General features: G+C 42.4%; 4 protein-coding genes across 11 annotated transcripts in view; 2 read left to right on the top strand and 2 right to left on the bottom strand.

Moving 5' to 3' along the window:
- LOC109956213 (protein S100-B-like) overlaps positions 1–3,147 on the bottom strand; it is a 3,907-nt gene extending 760 nt beyond the window's left edge. The window contains exons 1-2 of the mRNA XM_020593165.1: positions 3,048–3,147; positions 2,127–2,270 (exon numbers count right to left, since the gene is read on the bottom strand). Of these exons, the coding sequence (XP_020448821.1) occupies positions 2,127–2,270; positions 3,048–3,053 (150 nt within the window). The 5' untranslated portion in view covers positions 3,054–3,147. The remainder of the gene's footprint in view (positions 1–2,126; positions 2,271–3,047) is intronic.
- A 1,624-nt stretch (positions 3,148–4,771) lies between these two features.
- On the top strand, positions 4,772–9,123 carry inpp1 (inositol polyphosphate-1-phosphatase). Of its 4 annotated transcripts, none has more exons than XM_020592845.1 (6): positions 4,772–4,934; positions 5,681–5,886; positions 5,980–6,040; positions 6,720–6,920; positions 7,009–7,183; positions 8,513–9,123. In XM_020592845.1, the coding sequence occupies exons 2-6, from the start codon at positions 5,683–5,685 to the stop codon at positions 9,009–9,011; spliced, it is 1,140 nt and encodes a 379-aa protein (XP_020448501.1). In that variant the 5' UTR covers positions 4,772–4,934; positions 5,681–5,682; the 3' UTR covers positions 9,012–9,123. The 4 variants fall into 4 exon arrangements, with proteins under 4 accessions (XP_020448501.1, XP_020448499.1, XP_020448500.1 ...); XM_020592843.1 differs by having other exon boundaries at positions 4,772–5,008; XM_020592844.1 differs by having other exon boundaries at positions 4,772–5,037.
- A 2,482-nt stretch (positions 9,124–11,605) lies between these two features.
- Positions 11,606–17,839, bottom strand: dnajc14 (DnaJ (Hsp40) homolog, subfamily C, member 14). Of its 3 annotated transcripts, none has more exons than XM_020592839.1 (7): positions 17,706–17,839; positions 14,866–16,278; positions 14,649–14,755; positions 14,204–14,323; positions 13,908–14,068; positions 13,613–13,715; positions 11,606–12,934 (listed from the first exon to the last, which is right to left on the bottom strand). In XM_020592839.1, exons 2-7 carry the CDS (start codon positions 16,069–16,071, stop codon positions 12,640–12,642), a joined length of 1,992 nt encoding a protein of 663 aa, XP_020448495.1. In that variant the 5' UTR covers positions 16,072–16,278; positions 17,706–17,839; the 3' UTR covers positions 11,606–12,639. The 3 variants fall into 3 exon arrangements, with proteins under 3 accessions (XP_020448495.1, XP_020448496.1, XP_020448498.1); XM_020592840.1 differs by lacking the exon at positions 17,706–17,839 and adding an exon at positions 17,057–17,668; XM_020592842.1 differs by lacking the exon at positions 17,706–17,839 and adding an exon at positions 16,917–17,032.
- A 1,903-nt stretch (positions 17,840–19,742) lies between these two features.
- nab2 (NGFI-A binding protein 2 (EGR1 binding protein 2)) overlaps positions 19,743–24,895 on the top strand; it is an 8,255-nt gene continuing 3,102 nt past the window's right edge. The window contains exons 1-7 of one of the 3 annotated variants that reach the window (XM_020593169.1): positions 19,743–20,149; positions 20,339–20,440; positions 20,687–21,646; positions 21,857–21,990; positions 23,218–23,269; positions 23,428–23,542; positions 23,681–23,866. In XM_020593169.1, coding sequence (XP_020448825.1) covers positions 20,735–21,646; positions 21,857–21,990; positions 23,218–23,269; positions 23,428–23,542; positions 23,681–23,866 — 1,399 coding nt within the window. In that variant the 5' untranslated portion in view covers positions 19,743–20,149; positions 20,339–20,440; positions 20,687–20,734. Of the gene's footprint in view, positions 20,150–20,338; positions 21,647–21,856; positions 21,991–23,217; positions 23,270–23,427; positions 23,543–23,680; positions 23,867–24,895 lie in introns of all 3 variants that reach the window. The other 2 variants (XM_020593168.1, XM_020593167.1) reach the window with 2 other exon arrangements.

Genomic DNA, 24,895 nt, shown 5'->3' with positions numbered 1-24,895 from the left:
ACGTCACGGTCCTTGATTTTAATCTATTCATAAAGGGCTTTTGAACTGCTCTTAGTCTGACCTGTCACCCAGGACCTGTTTGCCTTGGGAGACCCTACCAGGGACATATAGCCCCCGACAACATAGCTCCTAGGATCACTCGGGTACTCAAACCCCTCCACCACAATAAGGTGGCGGTTCAAGGAGGGGTCCCATTCTTCATTTTGTCCCATTCTTCCTGCAAACAAGTCTTAAGGCGTGCATCAGGCTTGGTTGGTCATTGAAGCAATTTTTGTTTCACAGTGTGCCACACATTCTGTACTGGGGATGGGTCAGGACTGCAAGGAGGCCAGTCCAGCACTCGCATCCTTTTCCTCTACAGCCAGGCCTTGGTAATGTGCAGTATGAGGTTTTGTATTGTCTTGCTGAAATATACTTGGGCATCCTTGGAAAAGATGTATCTTGAAGGCAGCATATGTTGCTCCTGCATCTCTATGCATTTGTCAGCATTAATGGAGCCATCACAAACGTGTAAGTTACCTTCACCAAGGGCACTGACACAACCCCAGACCATGATAGACCCTGGCTTTTGGACTTGTTGCTGGTAATAGATTGGATGGTCCTTTTTGTCTTTGGTCCAGAGCACATGGCGTCCATTCCTTCCAACAAAGACCTGAAATATTGATTTGTCTGATCACAGTACATGTTTCCACTGTGTGATGGTTCATCCCAGATGCCTCAGAGCACAGAGCAGTTGACTGCGCCTCTGGACACTGTTGACATAGGGCTTCCTTTTGGCACAGCACAGTTTTAAGCAGCATTTATGGATGTAACTATTGTAGTGCCTGACACTGCCAAAGTAATCCTGAGCCCATGTGGTTATATCGCTTATAGAAGAATGACGATTCTTGATGCAGTGGCATCTGAGGGATCGGAGAGCACAGTCATTCAGCTTTGGCTTGTGCCCTTTACCCACTGAAATCCCTTCAGACTCCTTGAATCTTTTAATCATGTTATGCACTGTAGAGGGTGACATATCCAAATCTCTTCCTATGTTTCTTTGAGGAAAACTGTTTTTAAACATTTCAATGATTTTTCTCATGCATATGTAAGCAATACCACTTATTCATGAATTGGGTCGCATGGGGGCTGGAGCCAATACCAGCTGACACTGGGTGAGAGGTGGAGTCACCCTGGACAGATCATTAGTCTATCACAGGGCTGACACATAGACAAACAACTACACACACTCACACTCACTCCTAGGGGCAATTTAAAGTTGCCAGTCAACCTAAGCTGCATGACTCTGGACTGTGGGAGGAAGCTGGAGTACCAGAAGAAAACCTATGCAGGCACAGGGAGAGCATGCAAACTCCACACAGAAGGGCCCGGGCTCGAACCTAGAACTTTCTTGCTGTGAGGCGACAGCGCTGTGCTGCCCAAATGTGATGTCACCAGTGTCAATTAATAGACACTCCCTTTGTCTCTTTACCAATTTGAGAATGTGATTGGCCTATAACCACATGACCATATACTCAATCCACTGAGTGTGTGCTTTTATTGGCTGACATGCATGTCTATGTATGTGATTGGTAGTTTTATATACATATCTGTACTACTTAAATGGCTCTTTGTTACATGCTTTAAACAGATCCCAACTACAAGCTAAAATGCACTGGTCTTAACCTTTAAGTTGCTCTATACATTGTAAATGTTGCTGGGCTCTTTGCCTTGCCAGTTTGTTTTTCCCTTGTCAGTGGGTGAAGTTGAGCCAGAAATTTCTACATTGCCACATTTGAAAACATAACATTTTGTTTACATGCTAGGTTAGTGTAAAGTTAAATATTGAATGTCTGCACCAAATGGTGAATTCATCCAAAAGGCTGTCATGATAGTACAGAAGATTAGTGTCGGACTGACAGTCGGCTGATAGATGAACCAGCCACATGAATATAAACTACCAGCGCAGTTTGTTTTTTACCATCATTAATATACAACAACACATTTTAATTGTTGCACACTGTCTCAAAGTACACATAAAAATTACACATTTATTAAGAGCCCATTTTTAAGTTGTTTTATGTGTTATTGCAACTGTTACTCTGACAAGTTGTGCCATAAACATTAAAAACGCTTTCATAACTTACCATTATGAAATTATTCATCTCATGGTTGATAAGTGCTTTAAGCTCTGCTTTCTTCAGATTGCACTTATGACTCGAATACTTGTGAAACACTTGGATGATGGTGACCATGGCAGTCTCCAGTTCTGACATGCTTTCCTTTGAGGCCTACAACAAATATTTTAAATCAGTTCCCAAAACACAATCATATGTTTTTCTCCCACATGAGTATGTTGTAATAGATTTTTTTTTCTATATGTTTATTTGATTTGATTTGATTTGATTTATTCTTTCAAGCATGCAGAACAAATGATATCAACACACACACATAATTTACACAAATCCAACCAATACTAATCCAGAATCAGTTTGCTTATACCTAGTACATGTTTGAATGGAGTAGGAAGAAGTCAGACTTATCCAGTCCTACCCCATAACATCATCTTATACAAAAAATTTCATGCATCATTGGCTGCAAGCAGTATCTCTACATAGTTAATTCTCTTCTTCACCAAACAAGTAATACACAGAAAATTTAAAACAGAGTGTTTCCTTCATGCATTCTTGATTAAATCTCTTAATCTTGCATATATCTTGAATGACACATACATTTATATTTATATTTAAACTCCTCAATTCTAGTACTGTTCTTCATGTCCACACTTAAATTATTCCATAATTTGACCCCACTTATAGAAATATAAAATCTTTTTTTGGTTGTACGTATAGCATGAACTTTTAGATTCAACTGACCCCTTAAATTATATCCCCCTTCCCTTTCATCAAATAACTTTTGGATTCCACCAGGTAATAAGTCGTTCCTGGCTTTATAATAAGTCGTTCCTGGCTTTATACAGACATGCATGCATTACAAACCTGTCACACTGTTATAACATTAAATATTCCAAAATAAATTCTTCACCTCAAACATTTAGTCTTTCTTACCTTCATCTTGAGAAATCCGTCTGTATTGTAAGCACCCCAAGTAGGACTGAAGGCTTTTCCAGAAGTGTGTTGACTGCCTCACCCAGTTTACTGTGGACACTAATCTGTATTGATCAACCACACCAAGACTTCTCATCTGCCCTGCACAACCTAATGCATGCCTAATGGATGTTAGTGATCAGGGCGTTGACCAAAAACCATTTGCTCCTAAAATGTGTCATTTGATGATGATCAAGTTTCTCCATTTTGCCTTGTCATTGTGTGTGTGTGTGTGTGTGTGTGTGTGTGTGTGTGTGAGCCTGCATATGAGCTGAGTAATGGGTTCATTTTCCATGTATTTTTTGAGTTCTTTAAGAGCGAATTCTTGATTTGTCCAAGTTCATGTCTGACATATTCCATGTAGTTTATCAATAAATGGCTGTAGATAACTCAAAAGCATCAAGTGGTGGAAAAAAATGCATTGTTTGAATCCGACGCATTTTCATAACACTTATATGGGCTAAAATCAGAGTCAGTAATACTTGAAATCATGTTCAGAAATTATGTTCTAAAGCCTGTAGATCCATATACTGTTTGTAAACCTATGAAACACATCTGTTTGAGAAATTAAAAGTTGTAAATGCATAAAAAAGCTTTGTAGTTGCAGGGGGGGAAATGAGAATATTTAAGAAAACTAATTATAACCATTATAATTATAGCAAAAGACAAGGTTACACATAGACTGTGAAAACAAAGGACGTTAAACTCATACTTCCTACTCTGTGTGTGATACTGAAGTTACACATGTACACATATTTAAGCAAATATTAATTTCCTCTTTTTGGCTGTTAAACACTTATCTAAATACAAAAATGAGTTGACATGACCTATCACAGAGGACATACTGTATCTTCTGTAATAGTCCTCTTACATTAATAATAGTGCTCGACAATATGCTTGTGGTTGAAGGTTTTACAGGACAAGATCCTGGAGACCGATTTTGATGAAGTGCTCTGCACTTTTAAAGCAATGTAATATAACAATTTTAAAATGTGAAATGTGAAAATATAATATATTTAGGACATCACTGTAATGTAATTATAATATAGCACCAACCAAAGCAAGATGCTCTGCCTGTGCCAGCTTTGAAATGTCAAACACATATTGTACAGCTACCTAAAAATGTGCCCTACAGAGGCAAACAGAGAGAGGATCGTCATAATGGCAAAACACTGTATATACACAGCCAAACTCATGAAACCGCCATAGACTGGCGACCTGTCCAAAGTGTACCCCGCCACTTGCCCAGTGTCATCTGGGATAGGCTCCCACCACTCGCACTCACAACTGCGGCCCTAGTCACAAATGGGTGGTATAGATAATGGATGGATGGATAAAAACTCCATCCACAATTAATATTTTATAAAAATGTTGGTTGTATTGTAAATGCTGAAGTGTAAGATATGAATTTAAATGTGCAAGAAAACTGCTGGGATGCAAAAAAAGTACTAATTAAAAGAATGTACTGTACTGACCTTTAATTCAAAATGTATTAAGATTAATCATACTTTAATAACATGGTTAATTTGTTTTGGTCTTTGTAAAAATGTATATACATTATTCAAAGCATTAAATAAATAAATGTGTGACATACAAATCTCAAACCGGGAACCTTGAATTTCGAATTTGCACTTGAACGCACCGCAGCTCGGTTTCCGTATTGTCTTTACCTTGTAAAACAAACGCACCGTGCTCGCTGCAGTTACGCTCCTGGCTGAACCTTGTGGCTGTCGGCCTAGAGCACCGTCCGCCCCAGCCCTTCTTTTCTATAGGAAACTCGCACTGACGTAAAGACACCAGAGCAGACGGGTTCCATTAAGAGCTTCGATACAACTGATTTATTGAAACGTAAGTCCATAAATTGTCCGCGTAGGCTGACGACTGGGCGGAGAGGAAAAGTTACCGAGACGGGCAGACGAGAGGTAAATAGGCAGTGTGTAACCTGGGCCCGGTAAGATTTCAGTCATTCCATCGTAGTATTTTCCCCTCTTATTAAAGCTACGCTAACCCTGTCATTCCTGTTCACTGGAACGTTATGAGCGTAACACAGCTGGCTGGAGTAAAGGTGACTTCAATTCCATGTCAAAACAACTAAACTGACACTATTAGGTTTTATGGAGGTGTGACTTTCCATCCCTAGAAGAACAAATAGGTACTGCAATATTCTTCAATACTACCAGCACTCAGCCGTGTCTATGTGGCACACAGTGATCACTTTACAGGCCTCAGTGGTGTTTTTCTGCCTTATGTCTCTATGATACAGTCTCTTGTCATAAAGTTTTGCATACTTTAAATAATTATTTGGAAATTGGTATTAGTTTTTTTGGGAGGAGCTGCAAAATTCATCAGGCATTTGACTGAAACGGAGATATGTGGAGGCTTATATGCAAAAAGCTAAAACCACATCCTTCCCTCAGGCTCTTGTCTTTTTTTTTTTTAAAGCCCTGTTTTCATTCTGAGGCTATAATTAGCTCAGTGTGTGTATGTGTGCCCTACCTCCTCCCTCTCACTCTGCTTCTCTTTCTCTCTTCTTCGCACACACAAAGTTTCCATCTGTCTGTTAACTAAGCCCTTGCTTCCTGTCCTCTGTTCAGGCATGGCTGATCTGCTGAGGCTGCTGCTGCAGGTGGCTGAGAAAGCAGCTAACGTGGCTCGGGTCTGCAGGCAGGAGGCTCCGCTCTTTCAGCTTCTTGTGCAGGAGAAGACTGGAGATGACAAGAACAAGAAGTTCGTCCAGGACTTCAAGACACTTGCGGACGTGGTGATCCAGGAGATGATCCGACATGATGTTGGCGCCCAGGTGGGATAAGTCAGTGTCAGTTACGCACTGTGGAAACAAACTGAAAGTTGACTGCGTGTTTTAAAACTAGGTCCCATCTGTTCTTTTGTGCAGTTCCCCGAAATGGCTGGCTTCATCCATGGAGAGGAGTCCAACAAGTTTGAAAATGGGCTTGGTAATGGCATTCCAGCTTATCAACTTTAAATTTTCATTTGAATATTACTAGGAATGTAAGATACATGCTGTACATGCCAGTGTCCAGGGTGTATGAAGCAGGAAAAACAGGCTCCTGGGCCTCCCTGACCCTCAGGGGCCCGCTGCTGTAGTTGTCATTCGGTGCAGAATTCGTACAACTGTAGTGTGATATGAACAAACGCAGGTCCTGTATTATTAAGTAATCCTGTAGAATGGTTCTTTTGTTTGCCAAGTTTTTAAATTACTGTAGTTGATATTAGCATTAGAAGTGCTGAGTATTTTCTTATTTAAATACTGTATAAAACATCAGCAAATAAGGTATTCAGTTTCCTGTCGCATTAAACAAAGAAGAACATCAGTTCTTTACATTTGAGAAGCTGGAACACTATTTGGCATTATTGCTTATAAGTGACTTAAACCTTCAGTTCAGTTAGCTGACATTGACACCCAGAAGAAACTGGGGTGAGGCCTTGTGCCAGTGTAGGTGCACTGGTTGGTTTCACGGTCTCTTTGTGCGAGTGGGGAGGTCAATTAATATTTAGCTCTGTTAGGGCTTAAAAATACACTTGGCCTAATGATCAGTATACGAGTGTCATTGCAGTGTGCAAATATGTGGTGAAGTAATCAAATGAAGTCTCACGGTCTCTGTGCGACACCAGGGGAGAACGTGACAGTCACTGTGTGCGATACAGAGCAGCAGACTGCTGCGCTGTTGGCCACAGTGTTGGATGGTGACCACATAGCAGCAGCTCTGCTGGCTCGAGCCATCCACCAGAACCCGGCTACCATCGACGCCAGCACAGAAGGCCTGACAGTGCCGCTCAGCCCCTCAGAGCTTGGCATCTGGATCGACCCCATAGGTGAAAGACTCAACTGGAAACTTATCTAGAAGCTGAAACAGCTTATCTTAGACCTTAGTGAGAACTGTTTGTCTATTTTTAAATTAAGATGCCACCAGCCAGTACATAGAGGGCCGAGAGGAGGTGCTGGAGGAGGGCCACCTGTGCCCCTCAGGTCTGCACTGTGCTCTGGTTCTGATTGGGGTGTACCTCCGGAGCACAGGCAGGCCTGTCATGGGTGTTATCAATCAGCCATTCAACTACAAAGATCCCACAGGTGGAGGGTAAGTTAAAAAAAAGTTTCATATTTAGTTGATTTTTGAAGTGAAGAGAAGCAGATACAACCCCTGCAGCTAACACACATTAAGACATGAGATGAACAAACTGTAACCGTGGCTTGTACAGTAGTTTTGGAATAGGTGTGGTCACTTCATTAAGCCGGCAGGCCTTAATTAACTCATTAGGACTTGTTGTTATCAGGAATTGTCAGTGGACGGTAAATTCTTGAACTCTTTAATCTTTGTGGTAACACTGAACAACAACGGGCTAACTAAATCTGTGGATTGGCTAGCTTGTGTCATTTATCTGAAATGTTGAACTTTAAGAAGGATGGTTACAACTCACCTTGCAAGCTCAGGTTTTGTTTTGACATTCAAAGTCTGGAGAAACACTGAGTATGACCACACACACCTTACCTGTCAGGTCAGTTGTCACGCTCTCGGGGGGTTAGATGATGAGGTAACAGTCAGTCTTCATGTTGATGTTGGAGTGAATCTTTGGCAGGAGTCTGCATTGTGAGGGCGTCTTTGTCTTCCTTTGTATCACCCTTGAAGTTCAATTCAGTTTTATTTGTACAGCACCAATTCACAGTAACAGTTTTCTCAGGGCACTTTAGGAAAACCCAACAAAGCCCCCTTGAGTAAGCACTTGGTGACAGCAAAGAGGAAAAACTCCCTTTAACAGAGGAACCCTTGATGGGCAAAACAACAAACAAACAAACAAACCAACAGTGAGCAGGTTAATGTGACCAGTGACGACTCATCAGAAAGGTAGAACTCAGGAGCCATGGATACCTGCAGAGAGGTACAGGGGACAGAGAGAGCAGACACACTATGGGAGAGAGGAGACACAAATTTAACAGCAGGTAAAGGCGGCATATAAAAATCTAATGGAGAGGCGATAGGAGGGGGGCAGAGAAGAGGAGCTCAGAGAATTTTGGGAGGATCCCAGCCTAGGCCTGTAACTGAGGGATGGCACACTAAACCAAAGCTCTCCTAGAATGCGTGTCAGTAATTTCAGAGACACCACTACACGGGACAAAACAAAGGCCAAACCACTAGTACAATTAAATATACTCTGTTTGCTTGCATTTATTAAGATGTCTCAGTCGTTGTTGAGCCACACTGGTTGTCATGGTGCCATGAAATAGTGGAAGACATTACACAGCATAAGTACCTTTCTACCCTCCCACACTGTCCTACTAGTATTATTATATATTATACAATACTGTACAGTATACACTATATATGTGTGTGTGTGTGTGTGTGTGTGTAGCATACACATACTGTGTAAGTAAAATACTCTCAACACTCCACTGCTGTTTGCACTCACAGCTGGAGGGGGAAGCACTTCTGGGGTGTGTCCTGTGGCGACATCAATATCTGCTCCCTGTCCCGGCCCAGCAACAAGCCTGAAAGGGGCCAAGGTCTCGCCGTGGTGCTGAGCTCCAGCGAGAAGCAGGTGGTGAAGGAAGCCCTGACCTCTCTGTGCGGCCCCGACAAGTTGATGTACGCCTCAGGAGCTGGCTACAAGATCCTGTGTGTCATTCAGGGCCTGGCAGACATCTACATCCTCTCAGAGGGGAGCACCTTTAAGTGGGACTCCTGCGCCCCTCACGCCTTGCTCCGAGCTCTTGGAGGTGGGGTGGTGGACCTGACTGAGACTTTACACTCCAGCTGTGGAGCACAGGATCACCAGACAGAACTGACCTATCACCAGCCTCACACTGAGTGTAAAGGAGCTGACCGCTGGGCTAACCACGGGGGCCTGGTGGCTTATCGAGACTGTTCCCAGCTCCACAGCATCATCACAGCTCTGAGAGGCAAGCTGTAGTGAAAAGATGTCATCAGCACACAAGCAGTTACTGCATATATGATCATATTCACGTTTTCTATATTGGAAGAATAAAGTTGGAGGCACAGGAGGAAAATATTTTAATGATGAATAATCCTGTCTTATGTTTTAACCAGATATATATCCAAGTGTACAGTATATTTTACAAAGTAAACTTCAGGTCTGGGTCAGATAATATTTGCAAATACTCTTTAGTCTTTATCAGAGGTTCCCAGACTGGAGGTCAGCACCAGTTTGACCAGAGGGGAAACATTCAACAGAACAAAACTGGAATGAGTCGAGTTAATTTGGGAACAAGAAACAAATGAGTGCTCTGATGCTGGTTGGGCTGTTGAGACTGAGGTTCAGTTCAATCTGGCCACTTTCTCCTAGCAGCTATGACAATATAAGCATTATCTCTGAATTGTTTAGTCCAGGCTAAATAAGCATGTATGAAACACTGCTAAACTTTGTAATAGTTTGTCTGCACGTCGCATAATGAGAAGTTCTCTGAGTTAGGATGAGCTTGAGTGCTCACTGCCACACAGCTGATTACAGGTATGTGGCATCACCGTACTGTTCCTGAGTGATGTGAAGGAATTTTCTTGGATTTAAAGGTGCCTAACCTGCAGTTGTGAAAAGTACATTTTTTCCACCCTATTTAACCTGTAAAAGGCTACAAAAGCCTCAAATCGGGCTGTGAGCAGGAAACTGCACCTCTCAGAAACAGATCCTTGTAAGGAGCAGATGGATGTTCATGCCCTGCCCTCTTTTACCATGGCCATAGCTCCATTAGTTAACAAGGTCAGAGAATGGAAAAACCATATGAGCTACAACAGTGGCACAGAGCATTTTTCAGTGTGGGTGTCCAGTAAAATGAAGTCTCAGGACAGTTTGAAGGATGGGAGCCCTGAGCGAGCAATGTTTGTTATGCGTAACCTCACTTTGTCACCATGTATCATTTAAATGTTGTAATTTTATTATGGATTTTATCTGATGAATTACTTGTTAAGTGTAATGAGCATAGAACAAACTTTGTGCAGATAGGAAATCATCTTTATTCTGAAACCCAGATAAAGCAGGAGAAAGCAACCCAACAGTGGTAAGTAACTGTTTGCCAGCCAGGGAACTCGCCTCATAATCCCTACAAAAAAACCCTGATGATTGTCAGATATTTTTTGCAATACTTATGCATATTCTGTTAAAAACATGAAAAGGGGAAAAACTGCAGTGTTGGCTCTTTTGTTTTGTCTTAAACTGCAACCTTTAACACACAACACTGCACATTCTCAAGTGATAACACTGAGGAAAACGTGTGTGTGTGATGTGGGTAGTTTCCCAAACAGAGGTTTGACAGTATACCTTGATGTAAAAACTCTTTAAAAAATAGTTTTGGCTCATCTTTCTTCCTTTCTTTTTATCAGAATACACTAATCCAAGGACTGTTTCTGTTCTTAATCTGTGAAAAATGCTTTGAGTTTATTTTAGTGTACCACACTTCCATCCTTGTCTGGGAAACTGTTCAAATATATGAGGAAAACTATTTGAAACATGAAGAGAAACATGTCTTGCTTCAATCACCTCAAACAGTAAGTGCAACAAAGGTTCATCTGTTAAAGCCACTACACAAACCCACATTATGCACGACAAGGCCGTAAGTCCTGATACTCAGGTCCTTCCAGAGTGCTGACTGGAGTGTGATGCTTGTGCAACTCAAAAATGTGTCATTCATTTAATATTCAGATTCTAAAAAAATAAAAATAAAAAAATATTAATTTTCAAATGAGCTGTTAGCTTAGTGAGCTTACACCTCCTACTCAGCTGCAGCTGGAGGAGTCTGGTTGGGCTAAATCACAGATGACTGTTCAGAAACCCTCTGATCTTATTACAGGGGTGGGTGTGCAAATTAAAACAAGCAACAAAAAAATAAAAAAAATCATCATCTGTTAGTATAAAAAAATACCCCCATTTCAATTTACTACAGCTTTAGGCTTCACATATCAGATTTTTATAAATGAACTTGTGATGAAAATTAAAATGTATCATTTTAGAAACCAAACTACAACTAACCGTTGGTTACGTGGCCCCATCGTGTTGTTACATACAGTGACACTGGTGAGATTAAAAGTAAATCAGATGTTTGGATTTAGATTAGATTCTCTGTAAATCTGTGACCTTGACATTTTGAAAGCTGAACCACATCCGGCTGATAACCTGCGTTCACTAGCTGACATGTCACTGCACAATTTACAAGTCAGAATATTTATGGTCAGGTGACAGATGGATGGAAACAAGCCTCAGCTATTCTCTATCTGGGTTTGAATGATTGTGGATGTCTATTTTTCTGAGTGATGAAGATCACTGATGTAAATGTCTTTGTTTAATGTACACTGAAAACATCATAGCAGACATAAAACTGCACTTCACAAGGGGAAAGGATGATATCAAAATTCTGGCAACAGGTAAACCTATGGAGCAGGAAACATTTTAAACTGCTGACTTTTCAGTTTATTGTGAAACTTGCAGTGATCAAAATATAGTAGATTTTGATCTGAAACAAAAACATTGCAAGTTTGAATATAGGTCAGGTTTGGGTCAATACTTACAAATCAGCACAGTTTCTGATTTCAAATGACATCAGTAAATTTGGTCGTCAGCTGTTGTACCTTGTGACTGACATGTTTTGACAGGGCCTAATTCAAATGTCAGATGTCAGCGGTGTAGTTACACAGGGGATCAACAGGGGGCAGTATAAATCTATGTCATCTTTTTAACCGTTACAAATATATCATTTCAAAATGTCAAGGGGACATCTTTAAAGTTTTGAAACACCGCAGTGGATCTCTAATGCAGGGGGGTGCCTGCATGTGACAAGCCATGCATACCGGCTCTTGCCATCTGTATGCCTACCAACACAGAGCCACACAATGCCCTGATTCAACTGTTAAAAACTGGCCCCTATCAGGTCGGATCACCAACACAAATGTGGAACTTGCACACAGGCTAGATTTGCTGCTGTTTTTGTAAATTTACTTCCGATGTGTTGGGTTTGGCTGCTTTGGATTCATTCCTGGGGTATGGTGGGTGGGGTGCAGACCTAGATGTAGATCCACATGCCACTGATGTAACACTGACAGTGAAGCTGCCCAATTCTTTTTTTTTTTGCCATGTCAATTATAGCGATCAGCAGTTCACAGTCACTGACCGCGACTGTTTTCAACTGTCTGAAGTGCTTAAACAAAACACTAACAACAAAATAAGACAACTTAAGTGTCAAAATTCAGGTGAAAAAAATCATGCATTGTTGGAGTTGGCAGGAAATTAATGAAGGAACATGTTTCATTACAGCATCCCGGTAACAATTTCGATGCCAAGGCTACAGTCGTCTTAAAGACCAACACAAAATAAGGTAAAATGAGAGGTAAAGCACCATCACTGCCACCTCTTCCTCTCTCCTTCTATACTCGTCTACATGTCTCTTTCTCTCCCCTCTGGATGATCTGACTGCAGCCATACCCACATGACCCCTCTCCAGCTCAGATCTTGGCAGACCGAGAGACAGGCCAGAGATAAACATGGCTGTTATTTATTGTGTCCCTGTGTCGATACACTGAGAAGACAGCAGACTTCACCTCTGGAAGGGCTTCCGTACCTTCTTCCTCCTCCTGGGCGGTCTGCCACTTTCAGCCCACGTCTCGCTGGACTCTGGCCGGTGACCTCCCGGCATGTAGAAACCTGTCTGGCCTGGGGGAGGGGAGAATGGGGGTGCGCCATCACCAGATGGGTGATGATACAGCGGACCTGAGGGGAAGAAGCCCCCATTGGCAGCCATGTCATTAGGAGGCCCTCCTTTGAAGATGCGGTTGAAGAAGTCCTGCAGATCAGCAGGGTTGGTCGGACCTGTGGCGTGCTCCGAGGGTGCCCTAAGAGGAAAGGTTGGAAAGGTCAGAGGTTGTTTTTTTTTACACTGGGCACGCAAGTTTAATGGTTTTTACTTTTATAGGTGGTCAAGCTGTAACAGGATATGAACACAATAAATTAAGCCCAGTTAAGACATTAGGGGCAAGATGATAGTGTTTAGTGTGAACAGTGTAGGTTTATTTATTTATTTGTCAGTATCATCATCACAAAATCGCACAACACAAAAAGGAGTCCCTCCTGCACTACACACCACAGCAGGATGCTGGTAAAAATATACATTTATGTATTGCAGTAGGAGGAGATATTTTGTCAGCAGAGACCACAACACAAAGAACAGTTGCATATATTTACATCTTTACATACTTCTACATCTTTTTTTGAAAAACTACATTTTATTAAACGTTTTTCTCAATATTTGCCTCAAAATGTTTATTCTCACTGCACTGTTTGCTTCATATTTTCAAACAGCAATGCCAGATGTTGCAGAAGAAGTCTCCAAAATTATTCACCAAAATAAGATTATAGACACATCTAAGGCAAAATGCAGGTGTAGGTGACGAGGAAGAGATCAAGGTAATATATGCTTGAGCACCATGGAGCCACAACGACCTGTATATGAAGAAAAGAATGATAACAGTTGCGCTGCTAGTGTCTCAGTTTAAACACCAGAGGGGCCGTACCTGTGTCGCGTGGCGTTGCCACTGTTCTTTGAACCAAAGGAGATGTGATAGGGCACACGGTGTGTGTCAGGAGAAATGCCTATTCTTTGGCACCCTGCCCACTCTGAAAGACAACAGCATTGCCACAGCTCACAGAGATCAGAAGTGTAACCAAGAACTTTGCTTTCACCTGTGCAGATATCCAGGGTAACAGGTACTGGTAGCATCTGCTTCCTTAATCAAACTACAGCATGTATTACTAGTGAGCTGCTGGTGGGCAGGACAGATAATCTTTCAATAAAAACCTGATGGTCACCTGTAATATCATAGACCTTGCCATCCATACAGGCAAAGTATGTGATGCGCAGGCCCAACATGCTGGACTCAGCCCACAGGTCCCCCTCCTCAGCACTATGGCAACGGTTGCATTCAGCACAGAAGCGTGCCTCAGCAGGGTCACGATCCATCTCAAACCGCCTGCACACACAGGGTCACAACAAAATCAAGACTGTGGTCCAAGACTACTGCACAAGGCATGAATCAGCAGTGTGTAATACACAATGTTTAACATTCCCACAGCTGTGTGATGATGTTGGGTGTGTGGCAACATACTTGTGTTTGCCTTCACACTTGGTGCACATCATGGTGTTCATGGCTTCCTTCAGGTCGTCCTGCAGTTTTGTGAGAAACTCGTTCATGGACTTTGAGAGCTCAGTTGCTGCCATGCGCTTCCTTTGTGGGTACCAAACAGACTGGTTGGTGTTATGTTACCATATTACAGGCCTAAGGATGTTTTATGAACTATCATGTTGTGCATAAATTGAAAGTGCAGGAAACAACCAAAGACCACTGCAAATAAATTAAGGTCAGTGTCCACTGATGGTAAAAAACATTTAATATTAAATTCTAACAAATCAATATTACAACTTTCCAAAAGCAGAAAATGGTTATGAGAACTGTATTAATGTAGTGGACAAAAGATTAAAAAAAACAGGCTAATAAATGTATTAAATGTTTCTGAAGATAGTTTGATAACCACTTTTTCCTGTGTACTTACAACTCATACTCTCTTCGTGTTTCTGGGTTACTGACAATATCCCAGGCAGCCCTCAGTACTTTGAATGCCTCTCCAGCTCGTGGGTGTTTATTCTTGTCTGGATGGACCTGAAAGAGAAATGAGAGGAAAAGGTTGGATGAGTAAGGGAGGAAAAACTCACAGCCTCAGACATAGTTTATTAGTCATTATCGCAGGCACTTCTCACACACACACACACCTGGACAGCCAGCTGTCTGTAGGCCTTTTTCAGCTCAGCCTCAGTGGCATGCACCTCCACACCGAGCACTGTAAAGGGGTCAAGCTCGTCCTCTGGTACCTCAGCCAAAGCCAGCAGTCTCTCCAGCTCCTGGCCCGGCTGCCCCCTTCCCATTCTGCTGGGCGACTCAGGTGTGGACAGTGGCACATGGCCATCTCTCCTGAACCAGCTTCGGCCCCTTTCCAACAGGGACACCATGCTCTTCCAAATCCTTGACTCCTGAAAAGCTGTCCCATAGCGTTTTCCCCTCTCTCCACCAAGTCGGACCAGTGCACCAACTGCCCACTGGGACCCAAGAATAACCAAAGCACAAAAAAGTCTGAAACAAGATAAGGCAGCTGTCTTTACCCACTTCACTGACCTAACAACTTTATCAACCAGGTCTGCTGCAGTGCATCTAGTCCCCTTCAGAATCCGACTAGCATCCGCCTTCATCCCTTGTATATCTGTAATCTTTGCAAGGAGCTGCTGCACAAAGTTGTAAATCTTCATGCCTCCAGTCTCTACACCGACTCCACAATTGTGAGTTAAAGTGACAATAATCTCAATCATCATGTGGACACAGGAGATGCACCAGAAGCTGAGAGACTCTGACATCATCTCCTTGACAGCTAAGACCAGCTGTTTGCCTGTGCGCCTACGGCCCCGGTTCTGATGGTGGTGGTGGTTGCTACGTCTGCGGGTCTGCTTGTGCCTGCCACCACTAGACATAAGACTGCCTTTTTGAATGGAGGCAAAAGCACTTTGACTGCCCTGCTCTGACACAGAACTGCTGCTCCTCAGTTTGCACCTCTTTCCACTTCCCACATTTCTCCAACCAGACTCTCCATTCATGTGTTGCTCCTTTGCAGCTTCGTCTTCTTCTTGATTTATAACCTGCGAGTTCTCATGATCTGCTGTGCCGCCATGCTCAAGCCCATCTGAAGACTCCTCGCCCTCCTCTTTGGCCTTTGTAGATCCACAATACTCTGCCTTGCCAATTCCAGAGTCTTGTGGAGTGGATGGGTTTGAGGTGCCCTGAGATTTGAGATAGGCTGTTTTGTCCTCCTGCTCGCAGTCATCATCAGACTCCCTGACCTCCCCCTGACTAGATTTGGAATCACTATCAGGGAACTCCACGTCAGAGTCAACGCCATCCATCTTCTTCTCAGCTGCTTCCTTCTCCATGTTCCTTACAGCTGTTTGACTAAAGCACTGTGAAAGTGGTAACTCATAGAAGATGATACCATATATTCATATTCTGTGGCAACATTTTCCCCAGACTCAAAAAGATGAGACTGGGGGCTCCTGAGGGTCAAGTTCAGGTCCACCATATCAGCAGCCATTTGCAGCATCAAAAGGCCTCGCAACTCACATCATGCACTAGGTTGGTTTCTGGAAAGCAACAGATTAGAATATAGGTTAGCATTTGTTTATTTTACAGTACGCCATTTTACACCTTCCAAAAAACAAAACAAAAACAAACACAACTAAGAGCAGCAGAGATGGGCATCCTGACAACAGAATTGCAATTATCAGCATCACAGTATAAAGTTACATAAACCATGCAGCCAAAGTTGATTTACAGAAGATTATTCAACAAATATTTTAATTATAGATTAATAGTTTAAGGTAACTACAAAGCAAAAATGTCAAACATTCGCCAAGACATTTTTTAAAATATGAGGACTTCTCCATTTTACACCATTTTTGGGTTTTGGACAGATAATAAGACAAAATGTTTGAGCATTTGACAGCTTTACCCTGGGACCTGGGACATTTCTAACATTTTATAGATATTAAATCAAAAACTAATATAATATTCAGTGTTAAAAGTATGTGTTAAAGCTCCAATGAGAAACTGTTTAGACTTAACAATTCAAAGTTCTTAAAAATATGCCATCAAGAAATAAATTATGTATTTAAAATTTATAATAAATAAAAGCAAAATTTGGGGAGGCCAGAAAAAAATTAACTTTGAGGCTTTATATTACAGTAAAGTGTTGTCACTATCACAATTAAATTCAATTTACCAGGACTGTGCAACATGAAGACCTTTCCTCACATATGAAACTGGCACTTTGGTTTTGAAGGAGTTGTTCCCGAATAGGGACCAATACGTAATGTAATACATCAATGACAAATTTACAAGACACGTAGTTACATAACTTACATTCAGATTTACTTTAACACGTACATGTGTTAACAGCGCATCACAGGTTACATTCAATTACACTAATTTGCTGTTTGCCAGTTAGTTTAGTTAGTCAAAGAGGAACACAGGGGATCTTAAACGAGCTGGAGTAATAAACGTTTGACCTTTTAGAAACGATAAAAAGGGGGAAACAGTCATTTAAAACTGTCAGTCCTGTCTGGTAGACTGGGTGTCTGACAACTATTAATTTAACTCTAACAAAAACATCTGTTTTAAAGGGTGGCTAATGTTAGCAAACAGCCTGTTAGCATGAGGAAGCAGCCAGTAAGCAGGATGACAGACAGTCAGTACAGGGGCTAAAATTAGCTTCCATCTCACTGGCTAACCTGTCTTTTATTTCCTCTAAATATGGTCTCAAAGGAAAATAAAACGACAGCACAGTAACTAGCTGTCAACGCGTTTAGCTAGCAAACAACCAACCGACCACTTTGCTAACTGTTAGCTATTCAAAGTATAACGAGCGGGACTAGCTAATATTAACGCCTGTTTCCCCTTCCTATGGGGTTTGACGAGTAAGTTAAAGCACGTTTTGAACACCGGACGAGTCCAATAACTAATCAAATTACTTTGCAGTTCTACATTCAAACAAACTACAGGTCATATATACCTCTCAGATAACTGTAACCTTGTTTGTTAACAGACAACCAAGTGTCCGTGTTGTTTTTTTTGTTTTGTTTTTTTTAGCGACTTCTTCTGCTGCTGCTTTCGTTTTCCCTCTCCGTATTCTTCTTCTGTGAGAAAACAACATAGGGGCACTACTGCCACCTATTGTTTTAGAGGTGCAGCTGATAATTAACAACCACCTTTCAAATACTGTTTATAGTATTTTTAGATTCCGCTTAATATATCCAGTGAAACCACCCCCAGCAGTTTATTTTCCTATTTCAAGCTAACCCACTAAATAGCTAATGCACATTAGTGCCACCATCATTAAATATGCTGATGACACCACCATCCTGGGCCTCTCCGAGGGGGGGGGTACAGAAGCTTGGTGCACAACATTTATGTGTTGTTTATGGAGAGGAGAAGGACCTCAGCCTCAGGAAGACAAAAGAAATAATAGTAGACTTCAGGAAGAACCCCTCCCCTCTGCTGCCTCTGACCATCAAAGGAACTGAGGTGGACAAGTTCCTGGGCTTGCAGGTGAAACCTGACCTGAGCTGGTCACTGAACACAGCTGCCAAAGTGAAGAAAGTCCAGCAGCGGCTATACTTCATCAGGAAAGCTGGTCTGAACCGTCACCCCCTCACTTAGGCTTATAGAGGACTGGCAGAGAGCGTCCTCACCACTGGCATCACAGTTTGGTATGGTAACACCACACAGGCAATGAGGAAAGCTCCTCAAGGAGTCATAAAGACTGCATAATGGATCATTAGGACTGAACAGCCTTCTATGGACACAATATACACACAGCACAGTCGCAAAAGAGCAGAGAACATAATCAGAGACCCACTCCACCCAGCTCACACTCAGACACAGACACAAAAACTGCACCTCGGGCACAGCAGAGCGTGCCTTCTATGATCCCTTCTAAATAAGAGCAAGACACCCATGTTCTGTGGTCATTGTGCATATCTTTGTTGTCATTTGTCCTGTCTTTGTGGGCTTTTCTTGTCTGTGGTCATCCAGTGAGCCACAATAATGTTCACCACCTATATGTACACCCTCATCTACATAATTTGAGTTAGGCCCCTTAGTTCCATAAAGGAAATCTTAAAAGATCATTCCAGTTATTTTGTATTACACATCCATAAAACTGGGAGTCACAAAGGAGAAATTTTTAAAATGACTGTCAAACAAAGTGCTTAAGGTTGAGAAGATTGTTCTTAGTATGAGTCAAGATACAAACACAGAGGGGAGTAGTGTATTTTAGTTAGACCTTACCTGCCGGGCAAGTCCCCACACCCAAACAAGCTGTGTAGTGTATAGTGTAGCTGCGTAAAGTATACATTTCACATCTACCTAACCCTTTTTCTTATGGCACAGATGATAACAGTTTCTCCAGACAATTACAGTAATGGGACTCCCCACTTACCTACTCCCTAGATCCTGCAACATAACCCTGAGATCAATCAACTAACCAATCAACCAATTCGTTCCAAATGAGAATAGTTTTGAATGTGTGTAAAAATGCAACCCTTCCTTAAACCATAATAAAATACAAAGTAGTCTATAACCTACTATATGCAATATGTACTTTGTGTTTAAAATGATATGTATAGTGTTTTGTTTTTGATACCGGAGCTGGCAAAGTGTGCTATATTCACTCTGTGTGTAGTGTGGTTTGTAAGATATATGGCATAAGTGTAAAACAGATATGTAATGAGTCTTGTCCACTGAAGAATTTAACCTACCATATTTCAATTAAAGACGCATTAAACAGTGTATGTACACGAAACAGTGTTTCACAGTGAAAACAACGCAATTTGGATGAGCTTTATGTTCCAGCAACGCGTGGAATTCACTGATAGTTCGGGTGATTCTAGGAGCTTATTTGTGTGAACTGGCTCTTTAACTTTGCACCCAAATAGCCTAATGTCAGCATTATAAAAGTACTGGAGTTTCACCTGTACTCAGTATAATTTACGACCACCAACCTCCTACTTAAAATAGACTGTTCGGTAAAATCCACGTGTCACATCTGTTCATTGTTCTCAGCAGGCTATAAGACTATAGACCCAGTGCTAGGGCTGACGACTCGTTTAGAGGTCTTTGACATGGCAAAACTCTGGGAACCCCCAAAGCTTCTGCATGATAGACAAATCTTGAAGACACAGAGGGTTAATTTCAAGCCCCCGCCGCCACCACCCACATCTCCAATTTGAAAGCCGCCTCTCTACCGGGAGAGGAAGGCTCTTTTTCGGTCAGATGGCGTGCTGCAGTCCGCCCCCGTCATTCTCCAGCCCACACAGACAGCAAAAAGGCAGCCAGCAACCAATACGGTGCGCCGGAGGAGGATTTCTGCCAGTGATTTCAGACGAAGTACGATACGCAAAGGGGATTTACTACGCCAATCTGCGCCGGGGACGCTTTCAGTAATAGGCAACAAGGGTAAGAGACGAATAGGATAATAAGAGCATGTTTTCTGCTAAGATTTAGCTCCGAAATATTTGCCTTTATTCGACGGTTTTATCTGAACTGGAGTCAATAATGAAAGAGTTTTATACTTTAGTCTAAATGTAAAGTCATTTCCTCTAATCGATCAATCGACATTAGTTTTCATATGTTTTCATTTATCAGTTTCAATCCGGGAGTACCGACCTGACATCAGTGGCTAGAGAGACACTTTGCGTAATTACGCCGGTCTCCTCTCCGTACATCCGTCTACCTGAGCTGAAGAAGGTAAGAGAGGTTTATGTAAACTCAAGCATTTAGTCGTTGAAAGGGTAGAAAAGGGAAGAAACTGTTCTTATATAGAGAGTCCTATTCAGCTCCAAAGTATGCTTAAACTTCCAATATGCATCTGTTGTTATTAATATTTCATCTGGGTAGAGGGGTTTGGAAACTGAAATAGGCCTACTGTGTATAGTCCAGATGACAAAGTCTTTTTCTAAAGAAATAACTCGTACAGGATTTCTCTACCTGCAGGATTATGCCTTTCTTTTCTCCTGCCTAAACTTTCCAGTGTTGTGTGCCATGTCTCTGCCACGCACACTTGGGGAGTTGCAGCTCTATCGGGTGCTGCAGAGGGCCAACCTGCTGGCCTATTATGAAACCTTCATCCAGCAGGGTGGTGACGACGTGCAGCAGCTCTGTGAGGCAGCGGAGGAGGAGTTTCTGGAGATCATGGCACTAGTTGGCATGGCCACCAAGCCACTGCATGTGCGTAGGCTGCAAAAGGCCCTCCGAGACTGGGCGGCGAACCCTGCCCTTTTCAGCCAGCCCGTTTCTAATGTTCCTCTCGGGGGCATTCCACTGTTCAAAGTTGATGGGACAGGCACAAGTGGGTCAGCAGGCGGGCCCAGGAAGTCTCTGAGCAATGGGCAGCCAGGGTCGCCGTGTGAAAGAGAGGATCGGGCGTGTCTTACTCCAATGCACAGTGGGAGTCCAAGAAGCCCCTGCTCCCAGGCCTCCCCACAGCCACCTGACACACACTACAGAGAAAAACTGTCACCCATGGACCCACACTGGCTCAGCCCAGAGCCAGATGGGAACTGCACTTTGGCCTCTACATCTGGAATAGAGGAGGAGCCACCCAGCCCACCTCTGCTGTCAACATGTCCTCCTGGTCCCTCCACATCTCCCAGCTCCTCTGCTTCTTTTGGCCCAGGAGCTCTGTCAGCCTGGCCTGGGGGACAGCTGGACGGAGAGACGGCGAGGGCGGTGGTGGAGTGCGTGGAGCGGCTCCTCAGGACCCTACCCCGGTCAGATCCGGCAGAGGTGAAGACTCTGCTGAGGATGAACAAGAAGATGGCAAAGACAGTGGGGCACATCTTCAAAATGGGTTCCCAGGATGTAAACAAGGAAGAGGAGATCCGAAAATACAGTCTCATTTATGGACGCTTTGACTCCAAGAGGAGAGAAGGCAAGCAGCTCACACATCATGAGGTAAAGACATCAGAGAAAGAGCTGAGATGAAGCATTTAAATACATCACTTCATGTTTCAAACCTACAAGGACCTGTCAGTAAAGAAAAGTTATCATAGTAATGGCGGCTTTAAACACAAATAAATACACAACCAAAGATGAGCGGTTTCTTGTCCTGATGTCACTTTCACAGTGTCCATCTCTCCTTCACTCCGTGCTTTTCCTCCTCAGCTGATCATCAATGAAGCTGCGGCTCAGTTCTGTATGCGCGACAATGCCCTTCTGCTGAGACGGGTGGAGCTGTTTTCTTTGGCTCGGCAGGTGGCAAGAAAATGTGCCTACACTTCCACACTAAAACATGCCAGGTAAGAGCTCCACCTGTAGAGGAGATTGATCTGTTCACCAGCAGCAAATGATCTCCTCACCTGACACACATTGTGTTGATGGCTTCTCAGCCTTGAGAATGAAATCAGCTAGAGAATCAGGAATATAGTTGTAAAGGTTCATTACTGTAGAAAAATGCCAAGTCTGGACCCTCCATAATATGTGTGCGAGGCAGAAAAGCATCATGTTATAATAAGCCACATGTGAATAAATCTGAATTAATTTCTTAGCTAAAAAAAACACGTATTGAATTAAACATATTCTACATTCACCAGGTGGTTTGTATGAGTCACCTTCCCACCAGTGCATTCATTGTCAGAATGAACTGGGTTCAGATCGGAGTGGGAATTAAACTCCAACCTCGGTAGTGTTTGTTTAATGAGCTAACCTTAGAGCTACACAGGAATGCACAAACATCCTGTGTGTCTGTTAATGTGCACAAAACATTTTCATGTACTTTTATAACCATTAGCAGATTTTTAGCACCAAGAGCAGCAAAAAAATTCCTACTATAAACATGATAAGAACAGACATGAAGACTGAGACACAAGGTCACTTTGTGCTCATTATCACATGGCATTGAAATATCACCCTTACCCCAAATATGTATTTGCATAAGAGTATGGATCGGCCCACATATTTCTGTCCAAGCCTGACGCAGTTGAGTTTGTGTGGTGTTTTTCTGTGGCCCTAATGTGTCTGATACTGTGGATAGCATTGTCATGCACTTAACCATTTAAATTTTTAATACAAAGTCTAGCACATTAAATTAGACTAAAGAAGAAGCATGGATTCATTTACAAATGAAATATTTGCAAGTACAATTACACCCGTTTAGTCTAAAGTTTGATCTATGTGGCCAAGCCTGACCCGAACCCTCAGGCTCCGTCGGGTCCCATCATTTGAGTATCCACCCTTTAATTTGCATACTGTATATAGAATTATAGCAGATACATAGTTTTATTGCTAAATCATAGTTCTTGCAGGCCATTTCACAAGTTGAATTAAAACTGTGTTCAGTGTTTTGTCTGTTGTGAAATAACAGTGTCTTTATTTGGGCAAAAAAAAATAATAATCAAGGTCCATTTTCTCTCTTTCTCTGAAGATTTCATCCACATTTCAGTCTTCCTCAGAGAATAGAAATAATGTTTCTGGGACCAAAAGTTAGCTTTCCACATTCAAATGGCTTGATTGTTTTATTCCTGCAGGACAAACGTAGATGAGAACAGTGTGCTGTCTCAGAAGAGAGCGAGACACGAGGTGAGTCTTCAGAGCAGCACTTCCACCAGTTAATAAAGCTCGATAGACTCAGGAGTGATTCTAACGCGGCACTTTGTGTAAACACAGCCTAAGCTCAGGGCACTTGTCAGCTGCTTGAAGTGGTCCATCAGGACTGAACTGACAGCGATGTGTTTTAGGTAATTGTGCCTGAGAGTGTGTCGTCACTTCTTGGAGTGGAGGGCTCAGAGGGCTTGACCCAGAGGGCGGACGACGACAGCTTATCAGCAGAAAGCCTCGACAGTGTATCACATGGTAAAAACCTCAGATATATGTCATTAAAATAAGCGCTGCTCCTCCTTAGATCATCTCTACTCCAGACATTCTTTCTTCTTCTATAAAAATGTCATGTTTGAAGACAGCATTCACACCCAGATCTGTGTGTCCTGTTAGACATCGGCTCCCAGTGCAACCAGTCTCCATCCCCCCGTCCTCACTCTGATACCTCCAACCCCACCAACTGGAGTCGCCATCTCATACAGCAAACGCTAATGGATGAAGGGCTGCGACTGGCTCGGATGGTGTCACATGAGCGGGCTGGCAAGATCAGCCTAGGGTCAGAAGGAACTCACTCCACAGGTGACCTTTCAAATAATATTATGTGCTTAATAATGGACACGGAATAAAAGTCTGTTTTGCAGTGTTTGCTTGTCTTTGTGTGGGTTAAAGGAATAGTTTGACATTTTGACAAACACGCTACGCTTATTTGCTTTTTGGCAAAGAGTTAGATGAGAAAATCAATACCACTCTCATGTCTGCACATAAAATACTAATCTACTACTAGCAACCAGTTAGTTTAGCTTAGTGTAAAGACTGGTAGCAAGGGGAAACAGCTGTGTTGGCATGTCTACCTTCCAGTATCTCTAAACTCACTAATTATCTATCTTTTTAGTTTAATTCTTAAAAGAAGTGTAGAAAATGACAATTTGTTATTTTACCGGGATTATGTGTTGGACTATTTCTTGGCTGGTAACAGTTTTACACTTTGGTGTTTGTACAACTCCAACAAGTGAAATAAAACAAGTTAATTAATGAGCTTGAGAGACAATGTTACCTTTGAACAGAACCAGTCTACCCTTTTTCCAGTCACTATGCTAAGCTAAGCTAACTAGCTGCTGGCGTCACCTTCATATTCACTGTAGAGACATGAGATATTTTCATCCAACCCTCGATAACTTTCTCACACATTTTCTCTAAACGTCCACTTATTTCTTTAAGTTGGAAATGGTAGATAGTGGAAGAGTAGAAAAAAATATTAAGTTGATTTTAGGGTTGAATTGAAAATGACAGACTCCCTAACCTCTCCTAACAATGAATATTTTATAGCCCTACAGCTTGAACTCTAGTGAGTCATAATCTCTCTGAGGTGACGCCTCCCACCATGAGCAGCTGAACTTCACCAGACTGTAAATTAGAGAGGATAAAAGTTAGGAGGGGAAGCGAAGGAGGTGGAGTGATATAAAGAGAGGAAAAGAGAGAGAGAGAGAAGGATGGTAGGGGGAGGGGGGGAGGTGTTACACTGTTATAGCACTTCTTTAATACTCTGTTACTGTAGCATTTCTCTGATGCATCACAGCTTCTCACAAGGAAAAAAAAACAAGTGATCTG

Source organism: Monopterus albus, unplaced genomic scaffold (genome assembly GCF_001952655.1).
Source record: "Monopterus albus unplaced genomic scaffold, M_albus_1.0 scaffold18.1, whole genome shotgun sequence".
Classification (NCBI taxonomy): domain Eukaryota; kingdom Metazoa; phylum Chordata; class Actinopteri; order Synbranchiformes; family Synbranchidae; genus Monopterus; species Monopterus albus.
Note: the sequence above shows the minus strand (reverse complement) of the source record. Positions and strands in the feature narration are given on the sequence as shown.

Bases quoted from the DNA above. Each gene is read 5' to 3' on its own strand.
- dnajc14 (XM_020592839.1), bottom strand. From the start codon at position 16,071: ATGGAGAAGGAAGCAGCTGAGAAGAAGATGGATGGCGTTGACTCTGAC. The intron at 14,756-14,865 runs GTGTGTGTGTGT...TTTCTCTTTCAG, and splicing joins ACAGACAGCTGGCTGTCCAG to GTCCATCCAGACAAGAATAA. The intron at 14,324-14,648 runs GTAAGTACACAG...GTACCCACAAAG, and splicing joins ACACGAAGAGAGTATGAGTT to GAAGCGCATGGCAGCAACTG.
- inpp1 (XM_020592845.1), top strand. From the start codon at position 5,683: ATGGCTGATCTGCTGAGGCTGCTGCTGCAGGTGGCTGAGAAAGCAGCT. The intron at 6,041-6,719 runs GTAATGGCATTC...GTGCGACACCAG, and splicing joins CAAGTTTGAAAATGGGCTTG to GGGAGAACGTGACAGTCACT. The intron at 7,184-8,512 runs GTAAGTTAAAAA...TTGCACTCACAG, and splicing joins AAAGATCCCACAGGTGGAGG to CTGGAGGGGGAAGCACTTCT.